A 13,490-nucleotide genomic window follows, 5' to 3' on the forward strand; every position below is an offset into this window, starting at 1 on the left:
TGTACAGTACGCCCTTATGGGTGGTAACTGTTCCCTGATGGAAGCCTCTCTCCTCCCACAGTCCACCTGGATGCCCTAATAATGCCATGTGTTCTGCCATCATGCCTATCTCCAATTGCTGTCATGCTGTAGTATACTCTGCTTTTGTAAAACATATCTGAATATCCTCAAAATATCCTCTCAATAGCACATTAACTAAGTCTGGTAATTTAAAATCATGTTGTGCTTCCCACAGTAGGCTGTGTGGTACAGAGCCAAAAGCATTAGCTAGATCTAAGAACATCACATGCATATCCCTTTTTCCCTCTTTGCTGACTGAATTTGATTCCAGATCATGATGGTGCGCTGCCAGAAAAACAGGTATTCCAGTTTTCTGCACTGAGGTATCAAACTTATTCCTTCATGATAACTCCTTTGTGCCACTACACTAAGGGAAAATCTTTCCTCCTGTCTTCAGAAGGCAAACAGGCCTAAACTGCCCTACCTCAGCTGAATCTTTCTCCTTGGGGATAAAGCTCCCTCCTTTTCTTCTCAATGACTTAGGAATAATCAGCTTCTTCCATGCTACTCTGATAAGCCTCCACAGAAACAGCAATAGATCTGGATCATTTTCATACAGCCTATAGGGCATGCCAGTAGGCCCAGGAGCTGATCCTGCTCTTGCTCACTTAACTACCATTTCCATCTCTCTCAGGGTTGGTGATTTGCTGTTCATAGGGTGGTCTACTGCCCCAGCATATCTAGTTGAAGCCCTAACTTCCTGCCCCTTTTTTTCTGTATGCATATTTTCTATGTAAACCTCTATGTCTCTCTTTAGCAATTTCAAGATGCCACTTTTCTCCTTTATACATAGTGCCGGGCTGAACTTATGCAGATCCTTATAAAAACCTGCCCTAGCATGTTCCTTTTTCAAGCTAGCCTTTCTAAGACTTGTTTTCCTTACATTTGCCAACCTAAATTTCAGGTCTTTTTGGGACACATTAATGCCCTTTCTCACTATCTGCTGTGTTTTTCTACTGCTTTTTAAACTGCCTTCATTCACAAACAAGCCTATCAATCTCCTGCTGCCACGTAACTTTATTATCTTCACTGCTGTTTTATTCCTGCTCTCACAAACTCCAAACCTTTGCACTCCAAATTCATAAATCACATCTCCCATATTCTCTAGCTTCTTCTCAACTGTCCCTTTCACCCTTTGAGAGCACCTACCAGGTCTGAATTAACTGTTATCCATATAGCCTTCTCATTAGCCCTAGGTGAAACTACTTTGGGTTTTTGCCCTATACCCTTTTCTTTATTGGACTGCTTACTCTCACAACTCTCTTGACTCTGCTGTTCGGTGCTACCTTCTTCTTTCCCCTCACTGGTAGGGATGCTAATATCCTGCACATTTTGTGTGCTCACCTTTAGCTGGATTTTATCCAACCGACTTGAATGACTTCTTACTTTGCCACTGCACTATTCATCTGCCTCTGAGCACCTTTTCTTTCCCTGGCGGCCCTTGTTGTAAGTCACATTCCTCCAGCCACAATGGCATATATGTCTTTCTTCTACCTTTGATACTGTTGTTTCCACTGATGTGCCCACCATACTCATTGTCAAATCTGATCCATGAACGATAACTCAATGTCCTACCTGTGAGTCATCTTCCACTCCTGCTCTCACTGACTCGCGGGGTAAGCTCTACTTGTGGCTTGCATGGTGCAACCTAAGGCAAAATATTTAAATAATTAAAATTTCATCAAACTATTTCTACCTCAACATGCGGACCAGTGCTGGTATCCCTCCAGATTTAAATATGGCCAGCAGTCCTTCCTTCTGGTGTGACAGGCTGTGAAGCACACTCGCTGTGCAACGGGCTGTCTCCATGTCAACTGCCGTCATCATGGCACGCACCACAGCACCCACCAGGGCCGGAGATTGCACCAGCACCCGACGGCTTGCCTCCTTACGGGTCAATTGGTTGACTATCATGGCTGCTTTGTTCACCACAACCTAGATATGTGAAAAAAACAACAACTGTGTACACTAAAACGTGTGTGTGCGTCTGTGTAAAAACATGAAACAAATAGCTTTGGCAACATACCGAATCCTCATCTGCCAGCAGCTTGGTGAGCTCTGGCACTGCTCTGGTGGCCAGCTCAGCATCATCCTGGTAGTTTATCAGGTGGACAATAGCTGTCTTTAGCAGCTGGGAGGGCTCAGCCAGTCGCTGCACATTACTCTGCTGCAAAGGATCTGATTGAGTGGGCATGGCCGCCTCCCCTTCCACCAAGGTCTCTGGGAACATGGCTGCCCTGACACGCTGAGCCCGCGTTAGTGAGTACTGAGCATCTAAATCTGCCAGAGGGACATGGAAATGGAGAGAGATAAAAAAAAAAAAAATCTGAGACTGTGTGTGCACGTATATGCGTGTATATGGGTGACTTTACACAATGGATGTATTAAGAAAAACAGAATCCTGGACCAAAGCATGGCACCCAGTCATTTAAATGGAAATTGTTCACATGAGGCAAGAAAAGTTTTCTAGCTGCCAGGTTTGCTTCTGCACTATGTAGTCCAATGTACATGTGCATTAGTCTTTCACCCACACGCATGAACCTTAGACTTCACATTCCTAGATATAAACACTAGATGTCACATTGGGAGAATGGTCTGTCTTCTGACTGCAAGACAAGGGCGGAATGTGTAGGTGCATCACTTGTTGCATCCAGTTATGCCACTAAACCCTGTTCCTAACCACAACTGTATCTGTCTGCAGTCAAAGGTTGGTGTAAGCTGTAGTATGTCAAATAAGTATGATTTGTAAGGACATAACTGGTAGAAGGAGGGTTTAGGGGTGTAACTGAATCATGTATTGTCTCTACATGTCCCGCCCCTATCTTGAAGCCCACAGACAGATACCACTGCACACCAGGGCTTCTGAGATATGTCACACCTGTAATCATATTGCCTCGGGCAGTCTGGTCATTCTGACCAACTCAAATAATAGAAAATGTTACAATGGAAAACATGCCAAAACCAACAGGAAATGACATTTCACAAGTAAGAAGTTATTATATGTTATTGTTACTCCCCTTCAGGGAAGGCACAGTGTGAGGAAAAAATAAACCAGAAAAAACAACTCAAAATATCAAACCTCAGCTCAGTGCTAGCTACTGACAGTATAGATACAGTTCGCCTATTGGAACCTAATGACTGGTACACCCCATGGCTCCCTTAAATGTCACTTGTCATAACCTCATGTGTTGACACAGACTGTCCTGCTTTGCTTTTGTACTGTATTCCACTGTGTGAGTCTCTGTTTAGAGGAGGGAGGGGCTGCTAGACCATGAGACCATCTAAACTCCAGAATTATACTGAGACAAGACACCCAGGTTTTGGTGATCAAGACATATAATTGTAGCCACAAAAGAAAGTAACTGAGACACTTAGCACTGAGTACCAACACAATTGTGTTGGCTTACACACAGCTAAGGCAAGTACCTATATGGAATATGCACGATGTGAAGTCAGTTATATGAAAAGCTACATTGTGCATCAGCTAAACTGGCATATGAAGTACATCCCCTGCCTTCTTGATGATGGTGCTGATGTTGAATGCCTACTTCAAGTCTTGGTAGACTGTGCAGCCCAGAAATGTAAAGGTCTCTACTGCTGAGTATGGTGAGGAGGGTAGGATGGGTGGGCTCCTCCTTAGGTCCAATGTCACCTACACTGTTTTCAGCATGTCCAGCTCCAAGATTGTTGCGAATGCACCACAGGGCCAGCTGTTCAGCCCTGGGCTCAGGTGAGCCCAAAGACTGTTGTGTCATCTGTAAACTTCAGGAGTTTAACAGAGGGGTCACCTGAAATGCAGTTGTTGGTGTAGAGAAAAAAGAGCAGCTAGGAGACTGGTGGGCCAACACCAGTCTCTCAAAGGATCTTCATGACCACAGATGGCAGAGCAACAGGTCTGTAGTTATTCAGTCCAGTGATGAAAGGTTTCCAGGATGATGGTGGAGCACTTGAAGCATGAGGGGACTTCACACAGCTCCACTAATCTATGTGAAGATAAGGGAAAGCTGGGAGGGAGTCACCACCTGGGCCTGGTGCCTTCCTGATCTTTTGTCTCTGAAAGTGGTCACACATATTCTTTTCATAAATTTTGGGGGAGGGGGGCATCATGTAGTCCACAATAATGTGAAAAGTTCAGAACAAGCAAGCAAATAAAAGCATTTTGTTTAATTTTGTTCAAATGGTTGATATAGTGGTTGTGGAAGAGGAATATGGTTGTGGAAAACATGTTTTCAATTATTCATTGAGAAATGATTTGTTGAGAAAACTTCTCCTTCTCAGGGAGGCCTTCCACAATTCACAGTTAGGTTAGCAAGCAGCCATGGTAGGCAACAGCAAGCAAGGAATATCAGATTTTTTTTCAAGTAATGTTAATATTTTAACGAGCAAAATTAATACTACCAGTACTAACATTACAAAGAACAGAAACTAAAGCAACATTATTAATGCTGAAGCCAAAGTAGTTACAAAGGCTAGCATTAACGCTAGTGTGTGTGGTGCAACAGCACCACAGCAGAGCCAGTCACTGCGAGAGCGAGCTGCAGTGGGGTCTGTGGGAATCAACAGACCACTGCCTCTGCCCGCACTGGAACCACAGGGCCACAGGAGCTGGGGATGAGGATGCTTTTAAGCCTTCACATGTAAACCACAAAGGTATCTTGCTGTGAGTTGTTTACAGGCTAATAATAGTTGTGAATGAGTGAATGAGACTGAGGACTGTCAGGGACCAAAGAGTAAGGTGAAAGTCACAGCATTTAAATAAAAAAAAAGATGGGCTTTTTATTTACTCCAAAATAGAAAAATACAAAGCAGCATCAATATCAAATAAACTGGGCTCTAAACGATGTGAAAAAATAATAAGGAAAAATCAGAATACAGAAAACTAGAACTGTAACAGAACTGCACAATACCACAATCAAAGACAAACTGACCCTACAACTGACACAGACAGTTGTACTAGCTGACCAAACCAGTAGCGCACACAGAGAATGGACAAAGACACTAGCAGCCATCCATGACCAAAGGATATGAAAAACCTGGCATGAATTATCATTGGCACTGAATGACTGAGCTGTTTGTACAATTGAGAAATACAAACAAAACAAATAAGATAATGCAGCAGTCAGTCCTGTTATGAAATAAAACGATATATTATTGCAGCAACTGGATCTTGTAAACAGAACAAGTGATACTCAGATACAAGTGAAACGTCAGTTTTTTAGTATATTGAGAACAGTGAGAATCCACAGTCTGCCATAGCTATCCTAAAAGTGCTAGTAATAAAGTACTAATAACTCTTTATAGATCGATTGTAAACAGAAAAACCCTCCTGCAGCAAAATTGCTTTTCTTTTTAGAAATACTACTGGGTCTTATTCCCACCAGTACTACCACATGTCTGCTTCAAATGTTCATAATCTGATCCATATATCTTCAGTTTATAGGGAATCCATTCTGCACACTGCTTAGGCTGTCTGTCTCGACCCTCTTGCCGGAATGATGCTTTTAAGCATCAGATCACTCTCAAAAAGGTTTTTTATTTGAATTCATGGGGGGTGTCACATTGAAACTTGGCAAAGACCTGGTGAATTTAGCTATTTTCCTGGGTTTTGACCCCCACATTTTAAATGTCTCACTTTCCCACAGTTTACAGGAAGTGGTGGGGGCCTGGCTGTGGTTTTTCATGGTGATCTTTTTAATTTTCTACTTGATACCTCAAAAGGATGAGTCAGAAATATGCACATTAAAGCTTCAATTTGTGTAAAGTACTGATGGTATAATATTTTCAGTGTGCATGTATATGTGCATAATATGAGACGTACATAAACGTAAGAGCCCTCGTAAGCAGATGAAACTTGAAGTCAGCAGGGTCAGCATTTTCATTTGCATGCAGTGAGCCTTCAAAAATGTTTTGTGTCAGGGTTACATCAATGAGAAGAATCTCATTTGAGTTGACAGGATATGGCTGGGAAGCTCATTGGTTCCTGTTGAAGGTACACATTTTTGAATAAATCTCACAAATATTTAATTTAATTTTTTTTTAAAAAGTCATTTTCTAAAAGCTAGTTATTGTCATTTTTAGCAAACATTACAGGAGGAAAAAGTAAATTTCCTGGGGTCTATTTTCAAAACTGAATTAGCACACATTTGTAGAGAGTATTTGGAGCAGCAGGATGGTGTGTGTGCTGCATATCATGATTGACAGTGATGTGTATACAGTAGGTAGACAACTAACACAAGCCAGGAGACAAAGAACTGGATGCAAACACTCGAGGCATGTTTTAAGGTGAAAAAAGGCTCTAAACAAAATACAGACATGAATGGCAAAGAAGGGCTCCCAAACAAAAAAACTTGATCACAGAGATCGAGGTGTAGAGTCACTCGGGCTGGCGTGATGGAAATCACACAACCTGGTATGTATGGCAAGCAAGGGTTTTAAGTATAAGAGTCTCATAAACAGAACACAGGTGAAGGGTGAACAGGGTGGAGACAGTCAGTGGAGGAAGAGGGCCTAGACACCTCTATGACAGCAACCTCTAGTGACTGTAGTAAATATGTTAGGAGGAGGTTGAGGTGGATTGATGGGTCAGAAAACACAGGACTTTTCCAAGGGGAATTAGAGTTCAATTCCTGTGTGAATTTATCCATAACCATTCTGCAAGCTTAATCACGTTTATTATTGTAACCATGGCAATAATTTCTGTTTTTTTACCCAAAACCATAGTCTTTTGCTAAATCTAATTCAGTTGTTTTTTTTTTTGTGCCTAAACCTAAAGAAACTTTGATGAATCTAACTGTGTGTGTACAAATGTTTCTGTGATGGAAAGGGTCTAGTGAAATTGTCATATGAAACGTGCAATTGTCTGTTCTGGTAAGGTTTTGGTGCAGTCTCACCTGTGGGGCTCTCTAATCCATCAGCCGCTGAGTCTCCTCCTCCTCCAGTGGTGGCCGTAGCATGAGCAGCGTTAGTAATGAGTGTAGAATTGCCAGTGTACTTCTTACTGCCGCTGTAATCTGTGCTGCTCTCATCATCCCGCATTGTGGTGGCTCCTGATTGGATGCCAGAATCTGAGGCGTAGTAGGTCTGCTGCCACTCTGCCACCTTCACCAGACTCTCTGCCTCACTCACTGCATGGACCACCACATGGCTGACATCAGATGTCAGTAGTATTATTAAAACTACTGTTGTTACTTTTGTTACTTGTACTGTAACTGGTCATCATGCTACTGCTTCTGCTGCTAATGCTAAATACAGCCACTTGTAGTGCTGCTAGTATTACTGATAATACTGGCAGTACCACCTCTAGTACTACTGCATTGTACTGACTGTACTGCAGATATTACTACTTTCAGGTTTTCAAGTCTGAACTGAAAACTGCTGTTTTCCTGTGCCTTTGTTTGACTGGTTTCTGTTCTGTATTTTCTGCACTGTAACTACCAGATTTCAGTTTCAGACATTTTATTTTGTCTGTTTGTATTTTCATTTTGTGTATTTTAGCTCATTTTAACAACATTTTAGCTTCACATTTTATCTTAACAGATTTTTTGCTTTAATGCTGATTGTTTTTAATTCTGCTACAGTTGTTCCTTGCCTTGCCAGTAAAGTTGCCTTACCTTGTCTTACTTTTACCTGCAGTACTAATACTACTTCTAGTGCTACTACTGCAACTAATGCTAGTATTTGTAAAACCTCTACTACTACCATTACAACTACCACCGCAACCTCTATTGCTTGTAGTATTTTTACTGTAAGTACTGTTACTACTAATATCCGTGTACACTACGTGACAGTGGACTTACTTTGCATGGACATCATCTTTGTCCCCTGGAACCACTGCCTTCACTGACCTTTGACCTGCAAACAAAGAAGAATCAACAGATCTGCAGAAAGGACTGCATACAAGATTCAATCTAATTAAAGATTTTATCCCCATTTTCATATGTAATTCCTTAATTCAAATTAAATGTAAAGTATGGTAAGGTTATCCCTCTTCAAATTCTTCCAAAAAATACAAATATACAGTAAAATACATATACTGTATATTAGAGCATGACTTGGGCTGCATATTTCTGAGGTCATAGTTAAAAGTGGTGTTATACTGAACTACAGTATATTCAGAGGTATTCCTACTATTCTGACCCTCTCATGTAGTTGGGGAGGACAAGAATATAGAGACAATATAAACAAATTGCAAATATAATGTAGTCCAGTACCACACTACAATATTAACTATGACTTCAATAATAAACATATAATTGAGTTTATACTATGAAAATTTCTCTAAAAACTGAAACATTTTGAATTGCATACAACAGTACAAGTGTACCTAATAAAGTGGCCGGTGAGTGTACACTACCAGTCAAAAGTGTGGGCACATTTTTCCATTGAATTGAATGAGAAAGTGCAGCCACACCTTTGACTGGTAGTTCCTCAGAGAAGCCAGTCAGGGCTACATTTGCATTTGCAGTAATCAAAGTTGTGACCAGTCATATGTCCACCACTCATCTTCTCTTTTAAACTACTACTGTTGATATAAAGTTTACATATGGGCGTTTATTCCTATCTTTAATCAAGAGCATGATCTTTCAATCTGAGAGCATGATGCTACTGGGTCCTTACACTCATTTATTATTAACATTTTTTGTTATGTTCTCTGACCTTTTGCAAGGTAGACACAACAGGCTTAAAAACTAAATGAATAAATCAAATTCTCCTGTTCCAATGTTGAGGTGCAACAATGTTTTTAAGCATTGAAATTGAGAATAAAACTCTTAATGTCTTCCAAGCTCCTACCTCATCATGTCCCCTCTTTTTGTGCGCCAGTGTACTGCTTGGTCTCTTAAGCAGACCGTCACTGTGGTGTAAATTGCTCTGTGCCTCCATATGTTTGATGAAGTCCCTGCCTAATTAAAACTGAACAGACTCTGTAGGATTCACATGTGGTTAAAATGCCATGGAAAGTTGTGTTGCAGTATTTTGGAGCATTTCCTCATTTGTATTTTAAAAGCTGCAAAGCAAATAGCAATGTGTGTAAAGAGGATATGGGTTGAGCTGAGGAAAAGGAGAAAGTAAAATGAGAGTGAGTTGAGCAAGGAAAAATATAGAGTGGGGAGAAAACAGGTGAGTTAAAGATGAAGTGAAGAAAGAGAGGAAGTAGTGGCATGTGCAGAGAATAAAAACACCCTGTTAGGCATACTGTACGTATGGTTGTTTCTGCATGTGTGTACATTTGTGTACATGAATGGCGTAACATGTAAACCAGTATCTGCACTCTGTTCTAAACGCTCTCAATTCATCCACCTAATTTTTCAAATTTAAAACTGAAGTTCTGTCACATTTTCAACTGTAACATACATTAGTGTAATTCACCTGTTCATCTTGAGGCATTAAAAGTCCAGTTTCATAAACATATACAGTGAGGAAATTATTTATGTATTTATTTTATCAATTCATTCCCATTTTGGAACTTAAATATTACCTACAATGTTCTGTAATTTTGTATACAAAAATCTGTTTTTACATACGTGTAGTGATTTACATCGCAGATAGTGATACTGCTCAAAATTAATATTTTGAACATGGATTATGGGACAAACTTTTCCCAACTTCTGAGCTTTCGAACACATATGGTCATACATGAGTAAATAGAACTAGCTCAAGTAACACATGACTTTACTGTGGAACACTGTTGCTTATGGAAGGAATGAAATACCACAGTGTACAAAGAACAGACCAATATCTAACCGGCACTTACCAAATCAAAACATTGTGGCCTTTCTAGACAAAGTACAACATCCTGTCAGTGATGAAGCGGATAAAGAGAGGCAGGTGCAGCAGGTCCATTGGGCACTATGGGTCAAAGATTACAAGGAGTGGATGATGAGAATTTTACCGAAAATTAAGACCAGACTGGAAACTACTATTTCAACAAGCACGGCCAGAAGCTTCCCAGTAGCACTCCCTCATGTTGCTGCATTGTCAGAACATCAGAGTTATAAGAAGCTAAAACGTTTCAGGTGAGTGGTTGTAAATTCAACCTATGCTAGTAAGTGGGCCTTTAGCAGAGGATATTTTGTCTCACATTTGCATTAATGTATATATCTAAAGCAAGCTGCAAACATCCATACCTGTCCACAAACCTCTACGATTGCAGCCAGTCATAATAATAATGTTACTGTTTTATCAACTGTACTCTTTACTCTTGCAAGGTTACTGGAGGGATCTTAGGAGTTTGCCCATAAAGTCTACATATGCTTTGTGATCTTGGAGAAGGCCTATTACACGGTCCCTCATGGGAACTTGTGAGGGGTACTTTGAGAGTATAGTCATTGGTATGAACCATCCATTCCTTGTATAATTGGAATGAGATTTGTGTAAGCATACTCGGCAAGAAGTCAGACAGTTAGTTCCCAGTTAGTGTTGGCCTTTGTCAGGTTGTCCCTTCTAATGACCTCGTTTGGGATTTTCATAAACAGGATCTCAAGGCACAGACAGGGGGAGGAAAGTGTCTGGTTTGGTGACCTCAGAATTGCATCTTGGCTATTTGTCGATGATGTCATTTGTATGCTTCATCAGATCGTGACTTCCAGCACACACTGGGGGGTATGAGCATTAGCACCTCCAAGGTGCTCAGCCAGAAAAAGGTGGACTGCTCTCTCCGAATTGGGAGTGAGTTGCTGCCCCAAGTGAAGGAGTTAAAGTATCTCAGGGTTTTATTCACAATTGAGGGTAAAATTGAGCATGAGACTGACAGGCGGATAGGGGCAGCATCAACAGTAATGGAGACGTTGCACCAGACCATCATGTTGAAGAAAGGTACCTGAAAGGTAACAGTCTCAATTTAATAGTCAGTCTATGCTTCAACTCTTACCTATGGTCACAAGCTGTGAAAGAATAAGACTGCAAATACAAGTGGCCAAAATGAGTTTCTTTTGCAGGGGTGGCTGGACATAGCCTTAGAGATAGGGTGTGGAGTTCGGACATCCGGAGGGGGCTCAGAGTAGAACTGCTGCTCCTTCACATCGAAAGTTGAAGTGGTTCAGGCATCTTATCAGGATGCCTCCAGGGCGCCTCTCTTTGGAGGTTTTTTTCAGGCACATCCCACTGGAAGGAGACCCCAGAGTAGAGCCAGAACACACTGGAAAGATTATATATCTCATCTGGCCCAGGAACACCTTGGAATCCCAATAGAGGAGATGGAAAATGTTGAGAAGGACATCTGGACTACCTTGCTGAACATGTTGCCATTGCGACCCGATCGTGGATAAGCGGAAAAAAATGGATCAATGGATGTTTGCTCTTTACGTTCTTGAACTGGACATTTCCATGATAGAGTACGTGATAAAAGATTTTCATGTGATGTTGGTCTTTAGAGGCTGTTAAAAATCTGCACATATGATGTGTCAAATATGGAGGGAAAAGCAGGGAACTCTTACACAAGGCTGTGGGCAAAAATAATGGAGTTACCACTGTGAGTGACAAGTTGACAGCTTAAATGGCACCTTATTCTGCTTGAACAACACCCATTTAGTGTGTGCTGTATGGGTTTGTGTAAGAAACGTAGTTCTCTGCATGTGGACATGTGATTTTTATGTGTGTTTATGTAAGCCTGTGTGATATTGTGTCTTTGACGTGTGTTTGTGTTCTCGTACTTGATACATAGTGAGGACCAAAGAGTATTTTTGCTACAGAGTGAAGACATTTTTGGAAAGTGATGACATTTTGTCCTGTCATCACTTTCTGCAACAGCTTTTTGAGGATTAATTACATTTAGGTTAGGCCAAGGGTTATTGTTAGGCATTTAGTTCTGATGGTTAAGGTCAAGGTAAGGGGCTAGGGAATGAATTATATCAATGAGTGTCTTCACAAAGATAGAAATACAACTGTGTGTGTGAGAGAGAGAGAGAGAGAATGAGGAAAAATGCTTTTTCCTTCTGTGCTTTAACTCTGAAAGCTTTTCACCATGTGTCAGAAAATCCACATATTGTTCTGAGGGTAAATATTTCTTTTAGTAGTCACACACAGAGACCCACACACTTGTACCGGTATTTTTGTGAAGACACTCATTGACATTCCCTAGCCCCTTACCCTAAAGTAATCCACCCTTAACCTTGTGGTGAAAAGCCACAGCACAATCAGTGAACAGACTGTGCGCTCTGATACACACAAACACACACGCTCCCTCTCTGTCTCTCCTGCCTTAAGGTTTTTCATATACAGAGAAACGCAAATAAATGATATGGAATAGCCATTTTTTTCAGAGGTGATTTAAATGCCCCACATACAAAGTTGACCCAAATATACAATGTCAAGTTCTAAAAGGTCACGCTACAAAAGTCCCCATCAAGCAATGATAACCTGCAGGTGATGATTCTGCAAAATACAAGCAGTGCATCCTATATTGATGAAAAGGCAACTTCAAAAGTTTCACTGCTTGGTGCAAGGGTTGAAATTGTACCATGATTTTCTTGGACCTACTTCAGGATGTCCATGGGAAACGTTGAGGAATTGCTGCTGCTACCACAGCACTTGAAGAGTCAGAGAAGTGATTACAATGACCCAGTCGACCCAGAATAACACCTGGCCATATGTCTGAGGTAAACTATATACTGTATACAACTTTAAAAATAAATCACATAGCTTTAGATGACAGGTGCATGACGCCACTCTCTCGCTCCCAGATCCCGAGTGGGTAGGTGACGACGCCTCTCTCCTGCCCCCAGCTCCCGAGGGGTTCTCCGACGACGACACCCTGCTTCCAGCTCCTGAGGGATTCGCCGACAACGATGCCCTGCTTCCAGCTCCTGAGGGGTTCGCTGACTCCAGCTCCAAAAGGGGTTGGCGGCATCTCGGCCCCTGCCTGTGCTTCCTCTAAGACTATGTTCACACTGCAGGTCTTAATGCTCAGACTGGATTTTTTGCCGAAATCCGATTTTTTTGCGCTGTTGTTCACACTGTCATTTAAATGCGACTGCCATCTGTCTAATGTGTGAACGGTATACGGCCCTGAGGTGACCCGCATGTGCAGAAGAGGACGCGAAAATAAAAATGGATACGGCTCGTGATAGCATGTGCGTAGCGATGTACCAGTTAATGTGCAATCGAAATAAAGAACTAATAATAAGAAGAACATCAAGAAGAAGGAGAGCACAAATATTGCTTATGGCCTCGCCTCCTCCAGTGCAGAATTGTGACGTCTGTTGCATTTCAATGACATAAAAATCGCATGAAATGCAACATGGCCGTTCAGACTGAAGTCGCATTGCAAAACATCAGATATGTATCCAATTTAGGACCACATATTAAAGTGGCCTGGGCCGGATTTGAAAAAATCGGATTTGTGTTGTTCACACTGTCATAAGGAAATCGGATATGGGTCACATTTGGGCAAAAAGATCGGATTTGAGTCACTTCAGCCTGCAGTGTGAACGTGG

The 13,490-nt window shown here is 41.4% G+C and overlaps 1 protein-coding gene across 2 annotated transcripts in view; it reads right to left on the reverse strand.

Annotated features, from left to right (window-relative positions):
- The window catches only part of LOC109964741 (junction plakoglobin-like), a 106,608-nt gene that overhangs the window by 47,561 nt on the left and 45,557 nt on the right, over window positions 1-13,490 (reverse strand). The window contains exons 2-5 of one of the 2 annotated variants that reach the window (XM_020608272.1): window positions 7,857-7,911; window positions 6,951-7,184; window positions 2,087-2,340; window positions 1,757-1,995 (exon numbers count right to left, since the gene is read on the reverse strand). In XM_020608272.1, coding sequence (XP_020463928.1) covers window positions 1,757-1,995; window positions 2,087-2,340; window positions 6,951-7,184; window positions 7,857-7,872 — 743 coding nt within the window. In that variant the 5' untranslated portion in view covers window positions 7,873-7,911. The remainder of the gene's footprint in view (window positions 1-1,756; window positions 1,996-2,086; window positions 2,341-6,950; window positions 7,185-7,856; window positions 7,912-13,490) is intronic. The other variant, XM_020608273.1, reaches the window with a different exon arrangement.

Source organism: Monopterus albus, unplaced genomic scaffold (genome assembly GCF_001952655.1).
Source record: "Monopterus albus unplaced genomic scaffold, M_albus_1.0 scaffold92.1, whole genome shotgun sequence".
Lineage (NCBI taxonomy): Eukaryota > Metazoa > Chordata > Actinopteri > Synbranchiformes > Synbranchidae > Monopterus > Monopterus albus.